The following is a 25,351-nucleotide window of genomic DNA, read 5'->3' on the forward strand; positions in this document are numbered from 1 at the left end:
TGTATGCTTGATATTGAATAAGGTGGTTTTATTGTTTTTTGTCACTTTGAATAATATTTCTGTTCATGTTAAAAACGAAATCAACTCTCTGTATAAATATATCAGGTGACCGTTAAGGCCCATGGGCCTCTTGTTTTAAATCTGTCTACAGACTAGTACTACAGTAGTATGTGTCCTATTAATCAACAGAGATATGCATACTAGTATGTGTCCTATTAATAAACAGAGATATGCATACTAGTATGTGTCCTATTAATAAACAGAGATATGCATACTAGTATGTGTCCTATTAATAAACAGAGATATGCATACTAGTATGTGTCCTATTAATAAACAGAGATATGCATACTAGTATGTGTCCTATTAATAAACAGAGATATGCATACTAGTATGTGTCCTATTAATAAACAGAGATATGCATACTAGTATGTGTCCTATTAATAAACAGAGATATGCATACTAGTATGTGTCCTATTAATAAACAGAGATATGCATACTAGTATGTGTCCTATTAATAAACAGAGATATGCATACTAGTATGTGTCCTATTAATAAACAGAGATATGCATACTAGTATGTGTCCTATTAATAAACAGAGATATGCATACTAGTATGTGTCCTATTAATAAACAGAGATATGCATACTAGTATGTGTCCTATTAATAAACAGAGATATGCATACTAGTATGTGTCCTATTAATAAACAGAGATATGCATACTAGTATGTGTCCTATTAATAAACAGAGATATGCATACTAGTATGTGTCCTATTAATAAACAGAGATATGCATACTAGTATGTGTCCTATTAATAAACAGAGATATGCATACTAGTATGTGTCCTATTAATAAACAGAGATATGCATACTAGTATGTGTCCTATTAATAAACAGAGATATGCATACTAGTATGTGTCCTATTAATAAACAGAGATATGCATACTAGTATGTGTCCTATTAATAAACAGAGATATGCATACTAGTATGTGTCCTATTAATAAACAGAGATATGCATACTAGTATGTGTCCTATTAATAAACAGAGATATGCATACTAGTATGTGTCCTATTAATAAACAGAGATATGCATACTAGTATGTGTCCTATTAATAAACAGAGATATGCATACTAGTATGTGTCCTATTAATAAACAGAGATATGCATACTAGTATGTGTCCTATTAATAAACAGAGATATGCATACTAGTATGTGTCCTATTAATAAACAGAGATATGCATACTAGTATGTGTCCTATTAATAAACAGAGATATGCATACTAGTATGTGTCCTATTAATAAACAGAGATATGCATACTAGTATGTGTCCTATTAATAAACAGAGATATGCATACTAGTATGTGTCCTATTAATAAACAGAGATATGCATACTAGTATGTGTCCTATTAATAAACAGAGATATGCATACTAGTATGTGTCCTATTAATAAACAGAGATATGCATACTAGTATGTGTCCTATTAATAAACAGAGATATGCATACTAGTATGTGTCCTATTAATAAACAGAGATATGCATACTAGTATGTGTCCTATTAATAAACAGAGATATGCATACTAGTATGTGTCCTATTAATAAACAGAGATATGCATACTAGTATGTGTCCTATTAATAAACAGAGATATGCATACTAGTATGTGTCCTATTAATAAACAGAGATATGCATACTAGTATGTGTCCTATTAATAAACAGAGATATGCATACTAGTATGTGTCCTATTAATAAACAGAGATATGCATACTAGTATGTGTCCTATTAATAAACAGAGATATGCATACTAGTATGTGTCCTATTAATAAACAGAGATATACAGACTAGTATGTGTCCTATTAATAAACAGAGATATACAGACTAGTATGTGTCCTATTAATAAACATAGATATGCATTATTTTTTTCTGACAAAATTAGGATTTTACTATGTCAGCTGTTAATTGAAATAAAAAGTAATTGAATAAAAACATATTTCATAAGTATATATATATATTTGTACAGGCCTGATGTTATGTGTTTGTATCCCATTGGTCATAACAGCTGGAGTAATTGATGAATGAATTTACACTTGTCAACATGTTATCATGGCTCCACTTCAACCACAAATGTATGATGAGTAGTCATATTCATGTATGTACATTGGAAATAAATATATTGCCATAGGAATAAGTTTTATCTACTGGAGGCTATATATGTGGAATTGACTTTTCAAGTTAGGATTCTTATTGAGTCTATATGTTTATAATTGCTACAGAACTCCAAAATCGTGTAATGATAAATATAATTATGAGAAAATTTACTCCCAAGTTTTATTGGCAGCCATACTCATTAATGACCATTTGTGTTACAGAGCGGTATACGAAGGCGATGAACTGGAGAAGTTTAAAACGAGACTTGATGACCATATCAAGTCACATGACAAGGAGATTGAACGGATGTGTAACTACCATTACCAAGGTTTCATCGACTCCATACGCGAGCTACTCAAAGTCAGCATGGACGCTGCCCAGCTCAAGGTCACTAGCTAAAAGCAGAAACATACATTATTAATCCTGCAATAAGTGGGACAAGGGGTGCGCACATGTATTAAATCTTAAAGTAATGGGGTGGGCCTATTACAGGACAATGAAATAGCATTTATTGGTATTTTTACTGAACTGCAATATGTATGGATGAGCATATTATCAGGCATGGGCCAGATAAAATAAAATACGAAATTAACTCTACAAAATTCTTTCCTGAACCTGTAGACATTTGTATAGTACTGTAAGGGATCATTTGTTTGCTAATTAAAATTTGTCTGTGAAATTATATATAGTATATGTATATATTAAATGATGTCCTACATATTCTATGATTTACATGTATTTATACTATTCCGTCTTTTCGTATTGCAGAGTTATCTGCTCTTGTGAGTAGGTATTGATTGTTACGTCATTAGTTTGTGTGAGAAAATTACGTCAGTTTCTCAAAGATGTATGACGTTACTCTCACAAACATGAGATGTAACGATCAATACCTGCTCACAAGAGCAGATAACTCTGCAATACGAAAAGACGGAATAGTTTGAAAAATAAAAATAAATGGTTAAACTGTGTAAGAAAGATGAAAAAAGCAAAAACATTTATTTATAGAGTTTATTCTATGATGTATATATCATGTACATCCTATACTGTAAACAGTAGTTAATAAAGCTTTTAACCTGTATCCATTTCTTTGACAGGACGAGATTCAGGCGGATAATCAGAGCCTCCAGGAGTCCTGCTCTCCTCTGATGAGTAAGGGTGAACAGCTCATCAAGTGTCGCCGGATACAGCGTAACATAGCCTCGGCTGCTGAGAACCTCAACCTCTGCTTACCCGGTGTGTATCTGTGTAAACTGTGCATGTCATAATTTTCTTTTCTTGTAAGTCGATAGGAGGTTAATTTTATTTGATGTATAGGTGGTGGGGAAGTAATGTTGATTCTACACACCTTGGTTTTTGTAAGATTACTTGCTCAAATATCATTTAATTTGATGAAATTTAGTATGCATCTACAATATACCAAAAAAGAAATTTTGAAGTTCAGTATAATCTGCACATAATAAACTCTATGCTCTGATTGGTCACAGTTTCTGCACAAAACTTCATCAGATATAACCTGATTTTGATGAAATATGGTCAACACTTTAAATATGAAAAGTTTGAATTTGAATGAAATGTGCACGTAATTATCTTATAATTACCTCTGATAGGTTGATGGTTTCTGAAACTTCAATAAAAGGATGTAATCATTATTTTCCTTTGTTTTTCAGTATTAGAAATGTATGGGAAACTACAGGACCAGATGAGGAGTAAACGGTAATTACCAGATGATACAGGAAAACATTTGTTCTCTGTCCATTTGAAATAATTCTCACTGAAAAATCATTTTCCTTCCAAGAGTTTAAACAAATAATCTGATGTTTATATACAAGTTAAATTTATACAAGTTAGATGACATGTACTGTACAATCGTTTTAGCATTGTTGCTGGAAAAATGAAAACTCATTTGTCATAAATCATCTTTCAAATATTAGGTCTCCCTTCCTTTCGCAGTAAGAAGAACAATTTGCATGAGAACATGCAAATTCCATAGTGTAGATTTACGATGTATATGCCTTTACCTATACATGCTTGTTTAATTTTAGAATGATTTTAAAACATGGGCTTTTTATTCCACCTTAGAGTAATTTTGTAAATTATACAGGATGCTATATAAATATTAATTTCCCGGAGTTTGAATTTGAAAAAATATATTTCCCACTTTAATTTGACATGTGTTGGTACAGGTATTACCCCGCTCTAAAGACTTTAGAACAATTAGAACACACATACCTTCCCCGTGTAAATACCCACTGGTTCTCCGAGACCATGAGCGATGCTATTCCAAAGTTGCGTGAACGTATCAAAGAAGCGTCCATGTCTGATCTGAAAGACTTCCTGGAGAACATTCGTAAACACTCGGCTAAGATTGGAGAAGTTGCCATGAAACACGTAAGCACATTGCTTGTAGCTGGTAGATTAACGATGTTGATTTTCTGTTCACTTAAAACCTGTTTAATTCAACATCAATCTGGGGCTAAAATCTGAGTTAATCATATATTTCTGCGGTGTAGTTCCTCTGTCCAAAGACCAAGGGTTGTTAATTTCATGTCAGAGGGGTTAGGGTTGTAAACATTTTCAAAAGAAGCCTGCAGGATAGCACTCTAATATGGTATTGGTTACATTACTGCATATTTGGATATTAAATGGACCTTAATTTAGATACAAAATTCAAACCTGTATTTGGACATTGAATGGGCCCAAAGATGACAGAACAAAACAAAGATGTTTATTTATTCAGGTTATGCTGCATATTGCTTCCATTTGCATGTTACATAGTTTACTTAGATTAACTGTTACCATTAATCGTGGAGGTGTAAGATTGAAGGAAAATTTTCTAGAATTTAACATGTTTTTGTTGTAAACATTGTGTGTGTGTCTAGGCCACTTTCATATAACATTTACTGCTTGACCATGCAAAATTCACTGCCTCATTAAATCAGAATCATTTCACGTTTATAATAATCATATCTGTAACTGGGATGGTGTTTGGTGTAAAGATCATTTTCAAGGTCAGTCATTTAGCACATGTTTTTATGTGATTATCAATGATGCAAAATTTGGAAGGTGAATCTGATAATTAGTGTTTTGGAAAAAAACTGCTTATTGCAAAATCATAGAAAAATATCACCATTTGTTATAAAATACATCAATGAATGAATGAAGTAATTGCTTGATATCGACGAGTGTTATGTTTATAAATTTGAATAATATGACCTAATCAGTTTAATTTCAATCGCTTTATGTCCATATAGGGGTAGATATGTATAGGTGCAGTGTGTGACAGTGTGTACATCTATGCTGTGTACGTTTTGAGGTGTACACTGTAACTTCGTATACTAACTCATCCTGTACTACATGTATTTAACAAGATATACACATCATACCAGAAGGTTATATTGACTACTTCTATATACTACGTACATAAATAACATAATAGGAAATTTCACTCGGTTGTATTTTCGCCCTCGAATACAGAGGGAAAAAAGTAAAGAGAAAAGTATCATATCATATACATTATAATTATTGTATTATAATTAGCTTTACTAGTATAATGCAGGCATGCTAACTGTTTGGGTTTATTTTATTAAAAATACATTAATGATGAATTTGTCAAAGTGGAAACTTACCAATAATTCAAAACTCAAATTATCGACTTAAAATCAATGATGTTAGAGCTGGGTGAACCTCAAAATGCCATGAGCTTATAACGCTCACATGTACAGCCAGCTCACATGTACAGCCAGTGGGAATTATTGCCCTTAACATATGTTTACATATTCATTGTACCTGCATATATATTTACTGCCTAGGGTTGCAATATAAAATTAGAGGATTGTATGTTATGATTATAGTTTCTACGTAATTCATGCTAAAAAAAAAAAGGTAATTTAACACTACTTTGTGTGTATTTTCAAACCGTGTTCATTGTTGAATAAACACCTTTTAAAGTAAACGGAACAGAGTCCCATTTATGAACACGGTCTGTCCGCTGAAGAAATTGAAGCCTCTCAACATACCACCTTGTTTTTGGTACTCGTAGACCTGTTTGATGGTATAGCCATTACAAATGGAATTCCTTGTTTCAATATAACAAACATATTTTTAGCTATAACTACTGGTTAATGAATCTGTGTATTGGTGCAAATTACAGAGGGCGAAAATTAGACCGAGTGAAAAATGTTAGGGTTTACAGTACTAGTATACTTCATGTAACATCATAATACTTTGTACCTTATTTTAATTTGCTTTGCAATAATTCCTGTTTTATAAATCATATCATCGATGTGTAAATGTGTTTCCACGACAACAGGAAAAACAGAACACATTCACAAGAATGGAGGACAACACAATGTTGCGCAGAATCAAGGTCCCGTTTATGTTTTATTTCCCAGGAGCTTGTCAGTTCACAGGGTGCATACCATTATGTGACACCGCCTGTCTGTTAAAGGATTGAAATAGTACACAAGGAACATTGTTCTGTACATATTTTTCAACTGATTGGTCCTGAATTCCCATGGAATACTTGTGTCACATAATGGCAAGCATCCTCTGTCATCATCATGAATGCATTATGGCTGCACATTGCATGCTATTTTTGAAATGCATAGCACTATCTTTCCTACAATTATGTCCTTTGTTTATGTCCTGTCTGTCTGTTTTTCTTCATTTGTATGTGCGATATAATTAACTGTTATCTGGCTTACAGTATTAAGTATGTTATATTTTTTATTACAGTATTTTGATTTCATCTCATTCTGCAGAATTCAGAAAAATAAAATTACTAAGGCATGTCGTTATCAATCACATATGTAAATTGTTTACAAGTCCTGAAAATGTCATGTTCAGTGGTATTAGTTTAAATGCTGATTCCTGAGATTGTGATTCTGAATTGCTGAAAATAAATTACAACAAATACCCACCCCTTTAGAAACATTTACTCAGCTCCCTGCTCAACTCCCCCTGTGTCATTGATAAGCTAAACTGTGTGTTGCCAATATTTAACGTCCAATTCCAGCATTCCTTCAATAATCTGAAGTGTTTGATCGTGTTTGTAAAGAGATACTCTGGAAAAGTCTTACCCCTCCCCCATACTCTGGAAAAGTCCTTGCCCATCCCTCCTTCTCTGGAAAAGTCTTGCCCGATATCCCAACCATTCCCCCGGCCTTTGCACTCTTAACCACCACCATCAGTAGATATACAGACTAGTTTGCTTTACAGTGTAAGACTCTGTGGTATAATATTGTAGGACTTTTTGGTGTAAAATATTTTGTCAAATGGATCTAATGGTACTGACCATGTATTACATTTAGTGCATGGCCGTGCATTTCTGATATGTATTTTCCGATATTGTGTCTTGTTTGTTTAATAAAACAACACCTACTAAACAACTAATTTCATGTTCAGTATTGAATTGTTATAGTTCATTGATTTAAACACTTTTCCATTAAAAACGAAAGCTATGCACTTTTCTAAAATGTACAGAAAACTTTGATACATATGTGCCATACACTGGAATCAAATTAAACATGTTTTAAAATCTAATCACAAAATACATCAGCATGAAGCAAGATATAGATAACTTTGTACAGGTGTTTCTTGTTGAATTGTGCCTGTATCAAAAACTTACCATCAAAATAACATGTATACACTTGTAAAGCAGGGAACATATAGATGGACAAAATATTAAATACATGGTACATTACAATCGGAACAGAGAGGTATAAAAAAGGGTTAGTTCTTCAAAAAGAAGGTAATAAAATATTAACATGTGGTTGAAATTCATTGTATGCAGATGTGTTACCTGTACATTACTGTTGATTTACAGGCTGCGGAACATAACAACATGGACCCATCTATAGTGATCGCGAGTAAAAAAAAGTTGAAGAAGAAGGCCCCTCCCCCTCCCAACCCATTCACAGGGGAGGTGGACTTGGAACCCGAGCCTGTTGCAGAGGACACACCTGAACTTAATGAGGAGGAAATGGGGGTATGTTTTTTGTCACATAGGCATTGTAAGTTAGATGTGTTGTTTGATATTTTATACTGAGATATGTTTGTCTTAGTTCAGTGTTTTGTCTGTTTTTATACGCCCGTCAAATTTGACGGGAGTATGAATTTGCCGAAACAGTGTCCGCTCGATATCTCGAGTAATTATTAACGGATTAACTTCAAACTTCACAACAAGGTTAATTACCATGAAACCTCGGACAAGTTCGATAACCGCCATTATCCGACCGTAATTATTGGAGTTATTCCCCTTGGTTTCATTAATGCGATGCATGCGTTCCATGATGTTGTATTGCACTCATTGATCTACCAGTTATGTTGAATGATTTCTCTTTTAATATCAATTACTCACAAATACTTCATATATTTCAATCATACAAACAACTGCTCATTCAATGTGTGACGGGCGTATTATATACCGCTCGCGGTAACCTTGTTGCAAAAGTGATTGCCCTTTGTTTATTTCAGTATTTGATTTTTGTCTGGCAATCTCCTCCTACAGTTTTCAACGGATCTCTTTGAAACTTGGTATACATTATAATTATCATATTAAGTTATGTCTACCTTTAAAAAATTTTGATTCAACGATTTTTGCAAAAGTTCTTGCCCTTTGTTCATTTCAGTATTTGACTTTTTGTCTGGAGATTTTCTCCTACATTTTTTAACGCATGTCAGCTAACCACTCTCTGAATGATGCAGAATTTATTTCAATGTAAGATTGTATAAAACAATATATGGCATTCGACGGGCGTATATTGTTCAGCCCCACGGTACTCTTTATCTGATATGGCTTACTGTAGCTTTCAGCAATTAATTACCAGAATATTTTAAGTGGACATGCAGACTGACAGACCTATGTGTACTTGTTAACTAAACATTTCTATGACTCCTACTTGTAGTAAGAAGAAACACAGATTTACACTTATGAGTCTTACATTTTCTATTGTGTATCATTATTGTTGATTTTCTTTGACAGGAGTTAAGTGCTCAAGATCTGATAGACTTCTCCCCAGTCTATAGATGTCTACATATATACACTGTGCTGGTAAGCTGTGATTCTATCACTTCTTGTCTCCCCAGACATCATGTATATTGAATCAATTCTAAAAAGTTATGTGGTATCTGGAATTTGAAACTGCATTTAAACAACAAAACTGATCAGAGAACGAGAAATTGGTTCCTTCACAGAAGTATTAAGTTCACATTTATTTACATCTTGACATTTTCCTAAATGCTTTAATTTCCATATTTAGAAAAAAAGATCATGTGTGTGTTGCTCTTCTGTGGCAATGCATTTCATATTTATCAGGAAATAAGCCCATGCCTTGTAATAAGCCCATGCCTGGTAATAAGCCCATGCCTGGTAATAAGCCCACCCATATCTATTGCAGTTCAGTAAAATGTCAATAATAATTATTTCATTGCCCTATAACAAGCCTACCTGTATATTTTGATTAAGAGATTACATGTTACCCCTGGGCTTAATGGAAGATAAACACTCTTAACTATTCATAAAGTTCATATTAGAGAAAAAGTGTGGACATGTGTATAACTATTTCGTATTTGTTAGTTATATTTTTATATAGCCTTTAGAATGTTCACGAACTATGATTACTGTCATCTGTATTCTCATTTGATGTCAATAGCTTAATGGTTAAACCTTTATTCAGGGAGATCGTGAGAAATTTGAGACATACTACAGAAAACAGCGGCGGAAACAAGCGAGGCTGTCACTACAGGCTGCCTCCAACATGGTAATTATAAGTGTATACATATGCAAGTTTCTTAAGCAAGATAATTTAGATTTATAGAAACTTTATATTGAATGGTTGTTGGAGGTTTACCAAATTGAGAAACTATACACACTTCTAATCTAAAATAGAATGTCAGCAAACTCACATTATTGGATATTTGTTTCAAATAATTTGTACATTTTTGTTGTAGCATGAAGCCATCGATCATTACAAGAGATACTTCCATGATATTGTAGGGTAAGTGTGAATTATTCACCATTAAACAACTACATAGATTAATGAAAAAAAATGAAGAAATTAACTCAGTTTGAGGGTCATGTGACATATTTTTAGAATGACTATTCTTTGTACAAAAAAGATTTACATGTGTTTTGATTATACTCAAAAAGTGACAATGATAGAGCTTGAATCAAGTGACATAGTGTAACATTTCAATGTTTCCACAGGTTTTTTGTAGTAGAGGATCACATCTTAAGTACGACCCAAGGCCTGGTCAACCGTGCCTACATGGATGAGTTATGGGAAATGGCTGTGTCCAAACTGGCCGCATCCTTAAGGACGAGTTCTGTAAGTGTTTCTCTGTGACCTAAACGGCCACATCGTTCAGGATAAACTCTGTTATGTAGTGTTTCTTGAGAAATTTTACTGTTTTACAGGAGGCACAGTAGTCTAGTGGTAAGACGCCAGGCTCGTGACCGAAGGGTGGCAAGTTCGAGCCTCGGCACGGCACTGTGTTGTATCTTTGAGCAAGATACTTTACTCTGCTTGTTCCAGTCTACTCAGCTGTAAATGAGTATGTGGTTGGGCAGTGCTAGAATTATAGAATGCTAGCTGTGAGCACCGAAATGACAGCACCAGCTGTATGCTCCCCAGGGAATTGAGAAAGATATTGGCTGGTTTCAAAGGCCCTATAACCACGAATAATAATTTGTGAACCGCTTTGAGACGACCTTCGAACTAGAATCTGATAAAACTGTATATAAGAACCTCAAATTATTATTATTATTTATTTTCAAATGATGATTATCTCCCTTTGTGTTGCAGGCTTTTTGCAAGGATGCCAATATGATGCTAGATATTAAGAAGCTTATTGTACTGTTTTGCCATACTCTGAGGGTAAGTACTAACTTTGTATTGCTGCAACTCTGAGATATATCTGAAAATAGGATGGTCACAAATTAAACCAGGAATTTCAAACCATACTTTTCAGATTTTAGGGTATCCGATAATTGCATTTGATTTCAAGTGATTTAAAAATAAGTTTCAGTGAATTGTAGTATAATGTATGCAAATTTTATGATTATATTTTTATTAAGTTCTTGTCAAAATATGCAAGGTAGAAATCTTCATATTAATCAAGTTTTACAACCTTTTGACTGAAATGGGGGAAAAAATGATTGCAAATGTTCTGTTTAATCTTTCAGGGCTATGGTTTTAGTGTTGGCCATCTACTGGAGCTTCTCTTAGAATTAAGGTAAACTTGTTTTCTTAATGTGTTTATCATGTTTTATTTAAAATTCTGTAGAATTTGGAAGGAGTGGATTTATTTGTTAACTGTCTGATCACATGTTGCAATTGTTATCTCCTCCCTCTTAAAACTGAAACATTACTTCAATTTGAACAATACATGTATATTTGTGGTAGTAAATCCACTGTACAGTGGAATCATTTCAATCTGGGCTCCTTAACCCAGAAAACTTGTGTTCCCTACGTATACCCTTTAAGGTGGTATTTTTTTATGTAAGTATGACATGTATGTACTCTGTTAGGAATTGAATTGCGGTAGAGGTGTGACACATTTAAACACTTTATATGTACAGGGACCAGTACAGCGATATTCTGACACGACAGTGGGTGGAAGTGTTTAATGAGATATTTGATGATGATAACTACACACCTATCTATGTGGAGAACGAGGAGGAGTTCCTGGGTGTTGTTACACAGTTCCCATTCCAGGACGATGATCTTCAGGGGGTAAGTCTTGTCCTTGGCCTTGTATCATTGGAGATTATGTATCAAATTTAACCCTTTCACCCCTAGGTAACTTCAGTAGACTCTACCATGCACTTATGGGGCTGAGTCCATTATGGTCTACAGTGGTGAAAGGGTTAACTACTGAGAATTCCGTGTATCAAGCCTCTTACATTCAAATTCATTTTAAGCTGAAGATCATATAAATATCAATAAGTCTGTTACTCATCCTACCTCATAGCAGAAACATCCATAGATTACTTTTGACTAAGTTAGACATAAAAGAAAGGAGCAATTCTTTTTTATTTCACTTATATGATGGAATTCTCTTCAATCTTATATCTTTTATAAATGAGCTATTAAACTGTACCTGTGTACCAGGTAAATTATACAAGGACAGCGCTATGTCTGAAACATCCTTGAACGACATTAAGACGGTCTTCATATAGACCTATATAAAATCTATTGTGGATAAGTATATAACATGTGACCGTGTGTTAAAGCAGTTAATTATTTCGTTGACAGAGTGCATTTCCAAAGAGATTCCCGTTCTCCGAGTTTGTGCCAGACATTTATAACCAAGTGAAAGAGTATATAAATGCCTGTTTGAAGTTCTCTGCTGATCTTCACCTCAGGTAACCATTCCATTCCTTCAAGCTTTATATAATAATGTATAAAACCCAGAACAAAAAAGAAAGCTTGTAAATAAAAATGCTTATTCTTAAATATCATGGATATGATATAGAGACATTATTTTCTTAGACTCCTTATAACCACAGGGGGGATTTTTATTTCTGGGATATTTATTTCTGAGATAATGTGTTATAATATGTGGTTGGAGGCATCAATTTTCGATTCCTTATATGTATTTCAATGGACAGGTATTGCTTGAGAACAGACAGGAATTATTTCAGACGTGAAAGTATCTTAAAGTATTCACTCCATTCCTGTTTGTAGTCATACAGAGATAGATGACATGATCAGGAAGTCGACAAACCTGCTGCTGACGAGAACCCTCGGGAGCTGTCTGTCTTCACTCATCAAACGACCAAGCCTCTCCCTCCTACAGGTAAGTACAGATACCTGTTAATGAGATTGTCCCTCTTACAGGTAAGTACATAGACCTGTTAATGAGATTGTCCCTCTTACAGGTAAGTACAGATACCTGTTAATGAGACTGTTAATGAGACTGTCCCTCTTACAGGTAAGTACATATACCTGTTAATGACACTGTTAATGAGACTGTCCCTCTTACAGGTAAGTACAGATACCTGTTAATGAGATTGTCCCTCTTACAGGTAAGTACATAGACCTGTTAATGAGATTGTCCCTCCTACAGGTAAGTACATATACCTGTTAATGAGATTGTCCGTCACCCAGGTAAGTACAGATACCAGTTAATGAGATTGTCCCTCCTACAGGTCAGTACATATACCTGTTAATGAGATTGTCCTTCACCCAGGTAAGTACAGATACCAGTTAATGAGATTGTCCATCACCCAGGTAAGTACAGATACCAGTTAATGAGATTGTCCCTCCTACAGGTCAGTACATATACCTGTTAATGAGATTGTCCGTCACCCAGTTAAGTACAGATACCAGTTAATGAGATTGTCCCTCCTACAGGTAAGTACATATACCTGTTAATGAGATTGTCCTTCACCCAGGTAAGTACAGATACCAGTTAATGAAATTGTCCATCACCCAGGTAAGTACAGATACCAGTTAATGAGATTGTCCCTCCTACAGGTAAGTAAAGATACCTGTTAATGAGATTGTCCCTCTTACAGGTAAGTACATAGACCTGTTAATGAGATTGTCCCTCCTACAGGTATGTACAGATACCTGTTAATGAGATTGTCCATCACACAGGTAAGTACAGATACCAGTTAATGAGAGTGTCCCTCCTACAGGTCAGTACATATACCTGTTAATTAGATTGTCCCTCCCACAGGTAAGTACACATACCTGTTAATGAGCTTGTCCCTCACCCAGGTAAGTACAGATACCTGTTTATGAGATTGTCCGTCACCCAGGTAAGTACAGATACCAGTTAATGAGAGTGTCCCTCCTACAGGTCAGTACATATACCTGTTAATGAGATTGTCCCGCCTACAGGTAAGTACACATACCTGTTAATGAGCTTGTCCCTCACCCAGGTAAGTACAGATACCTGTTAATGAGATTGTCCGTCACCCAGGTAAGTACATATACCTGTTGATGCGATTGTCCCTCACCCATGTAAGTACACATACCTGTTAATGAGATTGTCCCTCCTACAATTAAATATAGATATCTTTTGAATAGGTTTATAGCAGATCAGTTTCTTAAATATATTTTATTGTGATACCCTCTACATATTCTGGAATCAGAGCTTGGTTGCATTGATCTGTCCATCAGGGTTTCTGTTTGTCCTGCAGACACAAGTTTGGCCATTATACTTCTACATGCTGCATAGATTTTAGTAAAACTTTGTACACTTTATCAGCATGCAGGGAAGCTGTTAGCAGCAACTTATTTTTGAATGGTGTTAGTTTGATAGTATTATATCAATCTGAAATTTAATTTTAAACTAGCTTAAAAATAAACTTTTCAAGATAATCAGGCACAACATGTTTTAATGTACAAATATGAAATTTCTTTTTTCATATAAGTTTTATAACAAAACATAATTGTTTTAATTTTCCATATGTTTTTGCAATTACTTTCAAAACTTAACTCAGCCTTTGTCTTTTTTGCCATTTCAGCTAATTCAGATTGCTATAAACATGAACTACCTTGAGAAGTCATGTGGGTACCTGGAGGAGTATATATCCAGTATTACAGGGTACGTTGTAATCAGATATTATAGTTACAAGTCTGTCAATGTAGGAAAAACTGCAATCCTGAATAATACACTTCCAATCAAGTTAATTACTGCTTTTGTCTTTCAGATATTTTCCGTAGTCCCTATGACCATGTGAACTCAATACATGTAATAATATAATGGCACAGTTGGTAATTTAAAACATAGACAGTTCCATTTGGTAGGTGTATATTGATAAAAGTGTATGCTATTAAAAGGTAAAACAATTCAGCAATTCATTTTTTTTTTAAAGTTGAAAAATCTTGTATTAAATAAAAATAAAACACTTTCTTTGCACCTCCAAAAATTTGGTAGTCATCAGCCAGTAACTAAAATTCATGTTCTGTGATATATTTAATTTTGATGAATGAAAGTAAGAGAAAGAATACTAAAACTTATTGTAGTTTGAACACAGCAGAAAAAAAGAAGAGTAATTTATTTGTTATTCCGTCTTTGCGTATTGCAGAGTTATCTTCTCTTGGGAACAGGTATTGATTGTTACGTCATTGGTTTGTGCGAGAAAGTTACGTGGTTTTCTCAAAAATTGATGACGTTACTCTCAAAAACAAGTGACGTAACAATCAATACCTGTTCTAAAGAGAAGATAACTCTGCAATACGCAAAGACGGAATAAGCACTTCTACTTTCTGTAGCTAATTAGTCATTCTTTATAACAGAGGACTAAGTAGTTTGGGTTGTTGACATGAAGGAGATATTTATTTGAACCAGTATATGTTGGTCATACATTGTTTCATGTTTATTATGATATTGTATCAATACCCAATTCATAAAAATTCAAAGTATAAATTTGTTGTGCAATGAAACAGATGACATGCAAATGTAAAAGAAATTTGAAATAATCTTGAAGAAATGTTCACACTTAATGTTAAATTTTAATTCTGTGTTGATTCAATGTGTTGTAATTTTAGTGCCCAGAACGACAGCATACACATGGCCAGACTTCATGGAACTTCAATGTTTAAGGTATAGCAATCAAGATTTAAGATTGAAGATCATATCAAGGAGCCATGTCAAGGAGCTCTATTCGAGTGTCTTAGTGTAGAATCCTGTTCACAAATTCCTCATATATACCTTATACGTTTGAAGTTGCATAATTGAAATACATGTATATATATAAAAAAAAAAAAAAACTTTTAATAAAACTCATACCTTCTTCACCTCCACCTTAATGTGAAAATAACAATATACAAAGTACATGCTATACTCGGTACTGATGTAGGTTTTTTCTGTCCTAGGATGCCCGCAGTGATGCAGAGGAGCATATCTATAAACAGCTGAACCTGAAGATCGATGAATTCTTAGACTTAGGTAAGAGTTCTGATAGATGTCAGATTTACACAGAAGTGACCAGTGGTCTTTTGTCCAGAAAAGTCACCTGGCAGCCATCTTAGATTTTGAGAATTCAAGTTTGCTTTTGCTATTTCTCAAGAAGTGCTTGACACATCTTTCTCAGATTTAATATGTAGGTTACCCGTGGTCCTTAGTTGTGCTGTTTCATTTTAAGACTGATCTGAAAAACAAGATGGCCACCTGGCAACCATCTTAGATTTTTGAGAGTTCAAGTTTTTTATCACTATTTCTCAAGAAGTACTTGACAGATCCTTTTCAGATTTCATATGGATTTTCTCCATGATCCATAGGTGTGCATGTTTTATTTTGAGACTGATTGAACAGTTCAAATTTGTTTATTTCTCAAGAGGTAAACAATGACCTCACTTTGAAAGAACAATCTCAAACCCAGCACTAGGAGCAGTTAAGAAATTTAATCAAATGCTATTACAAGATGCATTTACTGTAGACCAGACTTCAACCCAACAGAAGAGAAATGAACAGAAAATATCAAACTAACAGAGAACTGTTCAACTGATGGAGATCAAGTGATGTTGGGCACCAAGACCCCCAAGCAGGGATCTCTGGTTTCATTGTAAATTTTTGAAACCTTGAACTACATAGTTAAGAAATATGGTTGATTTAATCTAAATCATGTCTAGGTTTTTATGCATGATATTCCACAACCATTGTTCTGTACACAATATTTACACAGAGACACATAACAAACTGTTATCTGATTATGTTGTAGCTAACTATGATTGGATGGTGACCGAGTCCAAAGGTCACGCCAGCGGTTACATAGCTGACTTGGTGGCATTCTTACAGAGCACGTTTATGTCCTTTACCAACCTTCCGGTAAGTTTGGGTTTGCGACCTCATCTGTTATCTTACAAGTTCTGTTGTATTGGAAATGATTCCTATTTATTCAAAGATTTCTTCCTGATTGTTGTGTTATATACAAAGAAACCAGGTTAGATTGTATCAGTATATTGCCTGTGAGTGAATTTGGCCTGAGAGGTTTCTGAGATTTAATCCTCTCTTAGTACATCCCACAAATATCATAAGGAATTTTGTGTCAGAAGGATTGTCTTGTTTATTTTGTTAAAATCTACCTCAAAACTATACAGACTCTCAAAAATGGCAACTATTACTTGTGATGATTTTTTACAGATTGCTTGTCCAGCTGATATTTTATACAATCAGTTGTCTAGTATGTCACATTACAAGGCTACATCAGACCAGTCCGAGGTCTGACCATAATTAGGTCCCCACATCACAGATGTAGGACGGTGCCCTATTTTAATCACATTCTGTCCATCAGTCCACATGCCCGGTTTTTGATAGAAGTCCTATATGAACCACACTATATTGTCTGGACAGCCACTGGTCAAGGTCAATGTCGGAGACACTTTTGCTAAACCTAAAAAGGAGTCAACTGCCCATTTCTGATTTGTCAGGGTTCACTTTGATGTTAAATGGTACTTAATGGATACTCCACGTTAATTCACCATATGTTACCCTGATCCCAAAAACCAAGATGGCCACTCTCTGATGCTCCGTCACTTTTAATATAATTGACATATTTGGCGGTTACTTTGTGCTGTGGCACAGTTTCATTCAAACTTTATGGTAAATAGTCCTTAAAAAGCGGATAGTCTCCAGTGTGATGAAACTGAATAAGCTTAATTTCCAAATTTAACATTGTTACAAAGTTACAAAATTCTTTCTACTATTTAATTGTTTGGATCAAATTTTGGGAATAAATTGATACCTGTTACACAATTATTGAATCTTCTTTTGACTCTATCTATATTGTATATTCTGTTGCCATGGTGATATATTCTGTTGCCATGGTGATGACTCCTCCTATGTCTTGTTACCTTGGTATTGACCTCTTCTGTGTTTTGTTACCATGGTGATGGTGTTTGCAGGACATTGCCCTCTGCATTGACCCAGGGGTAACTGTTTCTGTGTGGTCAGCATGGACGTTATGTTTTACTTTTCGTTATTAATTATATGCTACATGGATGATCAGCGAGTAAGGCACAACTAGACGTGGGAACACTGCAGCTTGAATGATAGTTATAGGCTAGTGTTGGAAACAGTAATTGATGCTAAAATGTGACCTGGATTTGATCTATCTCAAAAAAATCAATGTTGATTCTCAGATTTAATCATTGGAACAAAATCTTTACTGAATTTTCCATAATCGTTTAAAAATCCATGATGTATTTGCAAAATTACAATTATTGTTTTTTTCAGTTAATTATTTTTTTATTCATGAGTGAAGTGTTTTGATTATAAAACAGAAAGTAAAGCTTACATTTTCATGATTTTTAAATGTTTTTTATTTTTATTTTTTTGGTGTCAGGCAGGTACGTAACATATATGGATTTTCTAAAATGAAGTGTTATGGAATGCTTTGTCATAGCTGATAAATATGCAGTTTTGAACTTTTTTTTACTGAATATCTGACATTGCAGTTGAATTATTTCGATTTGAGAATTTTATTAACAAAATCAGGTCTCACTTCAGTGAACCAATAGTATAGGTTCTCAGTATGCCAGTTCATTAGATTCCTTGTTACACCGTTCCCAGCTTGTACAGTAATCTCTGTGGTAAGTCGGTAAATAACATGTTACAGTTACATATAAACACCCAGAGTTTTACTGCTCATGTTGCTGGATGGAAACAGATTATAACGTTTTCAGTTTTAATGCACACAAAATGTTTATTTATTTATTTGCATTGATTTTGATTAAAATAATTTGCTAAACTGTACCGTTCAATTTTTCGAAGCACCTGCAAAAATGACTGATATAAATTCTTGCAAGCTACATATTATGCAAATGTATCGTAATCCGTTTTACTAACCACATGGTATATGATGTTGTAATATGTATAGTATAATTGTAGTATACGAAAGGTATATGCACCAGTAGGATTCCAAACTTCACTGGTTCTTATTTGAAGCTTTAAGGATCCCCGTACCACTACAAAAACAGTAATGCAGTGGGGCTAGACCGGGATTGGAACCTTGGACTTTAGATTGCTATTCTACCGCTCAAACAGACTAAGCTATATAGCTACTTAGTCAACAAAAGGGCCTTGGCCCAATAACACTACAGTTAAGTCCAAAATGAAATCAAGGGAAGGTTACTTTATATATAAACAAACTACAGTGCAGTGGGGCAGGGATCCTTGACTCCAGCTGTCAGTTGGCATTCCTACGATCTGTATAAACTCGTGATAAAATACCAGTATGTGCATTGTTGAATGTTAAGGTTTCAGCGTTTGTCACATTTGTAAGGTTACCTGTTTAGAAACATTCATCACTGTTGTGTGAGTTTATAGATCAACCTTTACCCAAACTTAAAACTGCTGGTTAAGTACCCCTGTCTATAGTAATATGTACATACCAAATTAACAAAGGCAAACTCAATGGAACTAGTAATTCACTTGCATTTTGAAAAGCAATGCCAACTGAAAGCAATTGATGAAGTTATTTAGTAAATATCAATGAAGGTGCCACCAGTTCCAAATTAACTATACCTGTAACCTCAGTGATTAGTAATTACAGCCAATGTAATTAAAGGGAATGAGTGGTAGTGTAATGTTGTTATCCTAACTGTATATACAAATATACAGAGTACTAGGTTAGTAAAGGTTTAAAAACAACTATAGGTATGTCACTTAGAATGAAATATGCAAAAACAAGGCAATTGTCAGTATACACAGTCATTACGTCATTTTAGGTACAATGTATACGTTTTAAATTTGTTGGGATATTACTTAAAAGAAGTCAGAAACCGAAGTAGTGAACTCATATTATGAAAGCTAAAATTTTAAATAAAATGATAGTTTAAGAATTGTGACTATTTTTACTTAACAGGAGAAAATAGCAAAGACGGCTTGTATGTCTGCATGTAAACATATCGCCAACAACCTGCTGGAGTTCATCCGTGACAACGACCTGAAACAGATGACACTCGGAGCTCTACAGCAGTTTAACCTGGACCTCATTCAGTGTGAACGTAAGTCTGTAAATCAGAGATACATGGTTACTGTATAGATCAGCATCAGGCAAAATATAGACATGGAGATGGGGCCTTTCAAAGAATTTAAATGTGATTTTTAAGTTTGCAAATTTATACTAAATGTGCAATCTTAGTTAAAAAGAAAATGAATTCACTCAATAATTATGGATTCAAATGCACACCACCTTGTCTTTGGTACAACTGAGTGTAGATGTTGAATTGTCCTTGTGTATGTATTGACATTGCTGCCTTTGGGATAGCTCTATATACTGAGTGTAGATGTTGAATTGTCCTTGTGTATGTATTGACATTGCTGCCTTTGGTATAGCTCTATATACTGAGTGTAGATGTTGAATTGTCCTTGTGTATGTATTGACATTGCTGCCTTTGGTATAGCTCTATATACTGAGTGTAGATGTTGAATTGTCCTTGTGTATGTATTGACATTGCTGCCTTTGGTATAGCTCTATATACTGAGTGTAGATGTTGAATTGTCCTTGTGTATGTATTGACATTGCTGCCTTTGGTATAGCTCTATATACTGAGTGTAGATGTTGAATTGTCCTTGTGTATGTATTGACATTGCTGCCTTTGGTATAGCTCTATATACTGAGTGTAGATGTTGAATTGTCCTTGTGTATGTATTGACATTGCTGCCTTTGGTATAGCTCTATATACTGAGTGTAGATGTTGAATTGTCCTTGTGTATGTATTGACATTGCTGCCTTTGGTATAGCTCTATATACTGAGTGTAGATGTTGAATTGTCCTTGTGTATGTATTGACATTGCTGCCTTTGGTATAGCTCTATATACTGAGTGTAGATGTTGAATTGTCCTTGTGTATGTATTGACATTGCTGCCTTTGGTATAGCTCTATATACTGAGTGTAGATGTTGAATTGTCCTTGTGTATGTATTGACATTGCTGCCTTTGGTATAGCTCTATATACTGAGTGTAGATGTTGAATTGTCCTTGTGTATGTATTGACATTGCTGCCTTTGGTATAGCTCTATATACTGAGTGTAGATGTTGAATTGTCCTTGTGTATGTATTGACATTGCTGCCTTTGGTATAGCTCTATATACTGAGTGTAGATGTTGAATTGTCCTTGTGTATGTATTGACATTGCTGCCTTTGGTATAGCTCTATATACTGAGTGTAGATGTTGAATTGTCCTTGTGTATGTATTGACATTGCTGCCTTTGGTATAGCTCTATATACTGAGTGTAGATGTTGAATTGTCCTTGTGTATGTATTGACATTGCTGCCTTTGGTATAGCTCTATATACTGAGTGTAGATGTTGAATTGTCCTTGTGTATGTATTGACATTGCTGCCTTTGGTATAGCTCTATATACTGAGTGTAGATGTTGAATTGTCCTTGTGTATGTATTGACATTGCTGCCTTTGGTATAGCTCTATATACTGAGTGTAGATGTTGAATTGTCCTTGTGTATGTATTGACATTGCTGCCTTTGGTATAGCTCTATATACTGAGTGTAGATGTTGAATTGTCCTTGTGTATGTATTGACATTGCTGCCTTTGGTATAGCTCTATATACTGAGTGTAGATGTTGAATTGTCCTTGTGTATGTATTGACATTGCTGCCTTTGGTATAGCTCTATATACTGAGTGTAGATGTTGAATTGTCCTTGTGTATGTATTGACATTGCTGCCTTTGGTATAGCTCTATATACTGAGTGTAGATGTTGAATTGTCCTTGTGTATGTATTGACATTGCTGCCTTTGGTATAGCTCTATATACTGAGTGTAGATGTTGAATTGTCCTTGTGTATGTATTGACATTGCTGCCTTTGGTATAGCTCTATATACTGAGTGTAGATGTTGAATTGTCCTTGTGTATGTATTGACATTGCTGCCTTTGGTATAGCTCTATATACTGAGTGTAGATGTTGAATTGTCCTTGTGTATGTATTGACATTGCTGCCTTTGGTATAGCTCTATATACTGAGTGTAGATGTTGAATTGTCCTTGTGTATGTATTGACATTGCTGCCTTTGGTATAGCTCTATATACTGAGTGTAGATGTTGAATTGTCCTTGTGTATGTATTGACATTGCTGCCTTTGGTATAGCTCTATATACTGAGTGTAGATGTTGAATTGTCCTTGTGTATGTATTGACATTGCTGCCTTTGGTATAGCTCTATATACTGAGTGTAGATGTTGAATTGTCCTTGTGTATGTATTGACATTGCTGCCTTTGGTATAGCTCTATATACTGAGTGTAGATGTTGAATTGTCCTTGTGTATGTATTGACATTGCTGCCTTTGGTATAGCTCTATATACTGAGTGTAGATGTTGAATTGTCCTTGTGTATGTATTGACATTGCTGCCTTTGGTATAGCTCTATATACTGAGTGTAGATGTTGAATTGTCCTTGTGTATGTATTGACATTGCTGCCTTTGGTATAGCTCTATATACTGAGTGTAGATGTTGAATTGTCCTTGTGTATGTATTGACATTGCTGCCTTTGGTATAGCTCTATATACTGAGTGTAGATGTTGAATTGTCCTTGTGTATGTATTGACATTGCTGCCTTTGGTATAGCTCTATATACTGAGTGTAGATGTTGAATTGTCCTTGTGTATGTATTGACATTGCTGCCTTTGGTATAGCTCTATATACTGAGTGTAGATGTTGAATTGTCCTTGTGTATGTATTGACATTGCTGCCTTTGGTATAGCTCTATATACTGAGTGTAGATGTTGAATTGTCCTTGTGTATGTATTGACATTGCTGCCTTTGGTATAGCTCTATATACTGAGTGTAGATGTTGAATTGTCCTTGTGTATGTATTGACATTGCTGCCTTTGGTATAGCTCTATATACTGAGTGTAGATGTTGAATTGTCCTTGTGTATGTATTGACATTGCTGCCTTTGGTATAGCTCTATATACTGAGTGTAGATGTTGAATTGTCCTTGTGTATGTATTGACATTGCTGCCTTTGGTATAGCTCTATATACTGAGTGTAGATGTTGAATTGTCCTTGTGTATGTATTGACATTGCTGCCTTTGGTATAGCTCTATATACTGAGTGTAGATGTTGAATTGTCCTTGTGTATGTATTGACATTGCTGCCTTTGGTATAGCTCTATATACTGAGTGTAGATGTTGAATTGTCCTTGTGTATGTATTGACATTGCTGCCTTTGGTATAGCTCTATATACTGAGTGTAGATGTTGAATTGTCCTTGTGTATGTATTGACATTGCTGCCTTTGGTATAGCTCTATATACTGAGTGTAGATGTTGAATTGTCCTTGTGTATGTATTGACATTGCTGCCTTTGGTATAGCTCTATATACTGAGTGTAGATGTTGAATTGTCCTTGTGTATGTATTGACATTGCTGCCTTTGGTATAGCTCTATATACTGAGTGTAGATGTTGAATTGTCCTTGTGTATGTATTGACATTGCTGCCTTTGGTATAGCTCTATATACTGAGTGTAGATGTTGAATTGTCCTTGTGTATGTATTGACATTGCTGCCTTTGGTATAGCTCTATATACTGAGTGTAGATGTTGAATTGTCCTTGTGTATGTATTGACATTGCTGCCTTTGGTATAGCTCTATATACTGAGTGTAGATGTTGAATTGTCCTTGTGTATGTATTGACATTGCTGCCTTTGGTATAGCTCTATATACTGAGTGTAGATGTTGAATTGTCCTTGTGTATGTATTGACATTGCTGCCTTTGGTATAGCTCTATATACTGAGTGTAGATGTTGAATTGTCCTTGTGTATGTATTGACATTGCTGCCTTTGGTATAGCTCTATATACTGAGTGTAGATGTTGAATTGTCCTTGTGTATGTATTGACATTGCTGCCTTTGGTATAGCTCTATATACTGAGTGTAGATGTTGAATTGTCCTTGTGTATGTATTGACATTGCTGCCTTTGGTATAGCTCTATATACTGAGTGTAGATGTTGAATTGTCCTTGTGTATGTATTGACATTGATGTCTGTGGTATAGCTCTATACACTGAGTGTAGATGTTGAATTGTCCTTGTGTATGTATTGACACTGCTGTCTTTGGTATAGCTCTATAAACTGAGTGGAGATGTTGAATTGTCCTTGTGTATATATTGACATTGCTGCCTTTGGTATAGCTCTATATACTGTGTGTAGATGTTGAATTGTCCTTGTGTATGGATTGACATTGCTGCCTTTGGGATAGCTCTATACACTGAGTGTAGATGTTGAATTGGCCTTGTGTATGTATTGACATTGCTTCCTTTGGTAAAGCTCTATATACTGAGTGTAGATGTCGAATTGTCCTTGTGTATGTACTGACATTGATGTCTGTGGTATAGCTCTGTACACTGAGTGTAGATGTTGAATTATCCTTGTGTATGTATTGACATTGATGTCTGTGGTATAGCTCTATACAGTGTAGATGTTGAATTGTCCTTGTGCATGTATTGACATTGCTGCCTTTGGTATAGCTCTATATACTGAGTGTGAGTGTTAAATATTCCCTGTATGTGTTTTGACAGTGTTTGCTGCCTCCGAGCCAGTACCAGGATTTACTGATGGAACCCTAGTGATGGCGTTTGCAGATGTCCGACAGGTAAAACCATTATAGTTTACTTGTAATTCAATTTACTATGATTGGCATTTTTTTATATGTGATACTAAACTTGTAGCATCATACTATACAAGGAAGTCAAATATAAAATATTTGTACATGTATTGATTTTTTATTTTGTATTGGCCAATTACGTATTGTATTGTTTATACCAGCCAATTAGTAACAAAATACTTGTCCAGTATATAAAGTAGACAACATAAAAAGGGAATCTATGAAATTTGGTCCATTATACTAAGCTATGAGGAATAAGGTCACTAAAATCTTATCCAATACATTCTTCACAACAAAGACGAGTCTCTGGAATCTTGTCTTGTTTGGCTACTCTAGACAGTAGGCGATGGTCTTCTCAAATTTTGTCAAGTATATTAAACAATTAATATCGATTGGATTCTCTGAAATCTTGTCCAGTTCTTGATATAAACTTGGCTTTAATATATAGTAGAAAAACAGATTATCGATTCCTATTTTAACTTACGTTTGATTATGCTTTACAGCTGTTGGACCTGTTCCTGAACTGGGACTGGTCAGTTTATCTGGCCGACTACGGTCAGGCCAAGTCCAAGTACCTTCGCGTCCAGCCACAGGTGGCTATCAGTATACTGGAGAAGTGAGTCAACTTGTAACCATCTTTT

At 34.8% G+C, this 25,351-nt stretch overlaps 1 protein-coding gene across 2 annotated transcripts in view; it reads left to right on the forward strand.

The window, feature by feature from the left end:
• Positions 1–25,351, forward strand: part of LOC110464952 (exocyst complex component 6B-like) — a 36,884-nt gene that overhangs the window by 4,683 nt on the left and 6,850 nt on the right. The window contains exons 2-23 of one of the 2 annotated variants that reach the window (XM_021520453.1): positions 2,357–2,522; positions 3,230–3,368; positions 3,803–3,848; positions 4,319–4,523; positions 6,445–6,501; positions 7,960–8,121; positions 9,118–9,186; positions 9,812–9,895; positions 10,086–10,132; positions 10,342–10,462; positions 10,940–11,011; positions 11,320–11,369; positions 11,716–11,869; positions 12,392–12,501; positions 12,824–12,935; positions 14,614–14,693; positions 15,641–15,695; positions 15,968–16,040; positions 16,813–16,919; positions 19,957–20,098; positions 24,625–24,698; positions 25,214–25,326. In XM_021520453.1, coding sequence (XP_021376128.1) covers positions 2,357–2,522; positions 3,230–3,368; positions 3,803–3,848; positions 4,319–4,523; positions 6,445–6,501; positions 7,960–8,121; positions 9,118–9,186; positions 9,812–9,895; positions 10,086–10,132; positions 10,342–10,462; positions 10,940–11,011; positions 11,320–11,369; positions 11,716–11,869; positions 12,392–12,501; positions 12,824–12,935; positions 14,614–14,693; positions 15,641–15,695; positions 15,968–16,040; positions 16,813–16,919; positions 19,957–20,098; positions 24,625–24,698; positions 25,214–25,326 — 2,238 coding nt within the window. The remainder of the gene's footprint in view (positions 1–2,356; positions 2,523–3,229; positions 3,369–3,802; positions 3,849–4,318; positions 4,524–6,444; positions 6,502–7,959; positions 8,122–9,117; positions 9,187–9,811; positions 9,896–10,085; positions 10,133–10,341; positions 10,463–10,939; positions 11,012–11,319; positions 11,370–11,715; positions 11,870–12,391; positions 12,502–12,823; positions 12,936–14,613; positions 14,694–15,640; positions 15,696–15,967; positions 16,041–16,812; positions 16,920–19,956; positions 20,099–24,624; positions 24,699–25,213; positions 25,327–25,351) is intronic. The other variant, XM_021520463.1, reaches the window with a different exon arrangement.

Source organism: Mizuhopecten yessoensis, unplaced genomic scaffold, assembly GCF_002113885.1.
Source record: "Mizuhopecten yessoensis strain PY_sf001 unplaced genomic scaffold, ASM211388v2 scaffold1539, whole genome shotgun sequence".
Taxonomy (NCBI): Eukaryota; Metazoa; Mollusca; class Bivalvia; order Pectinida; family Pectinidae; genus Mizuhopecten; species Mizuhopecten yessoensis.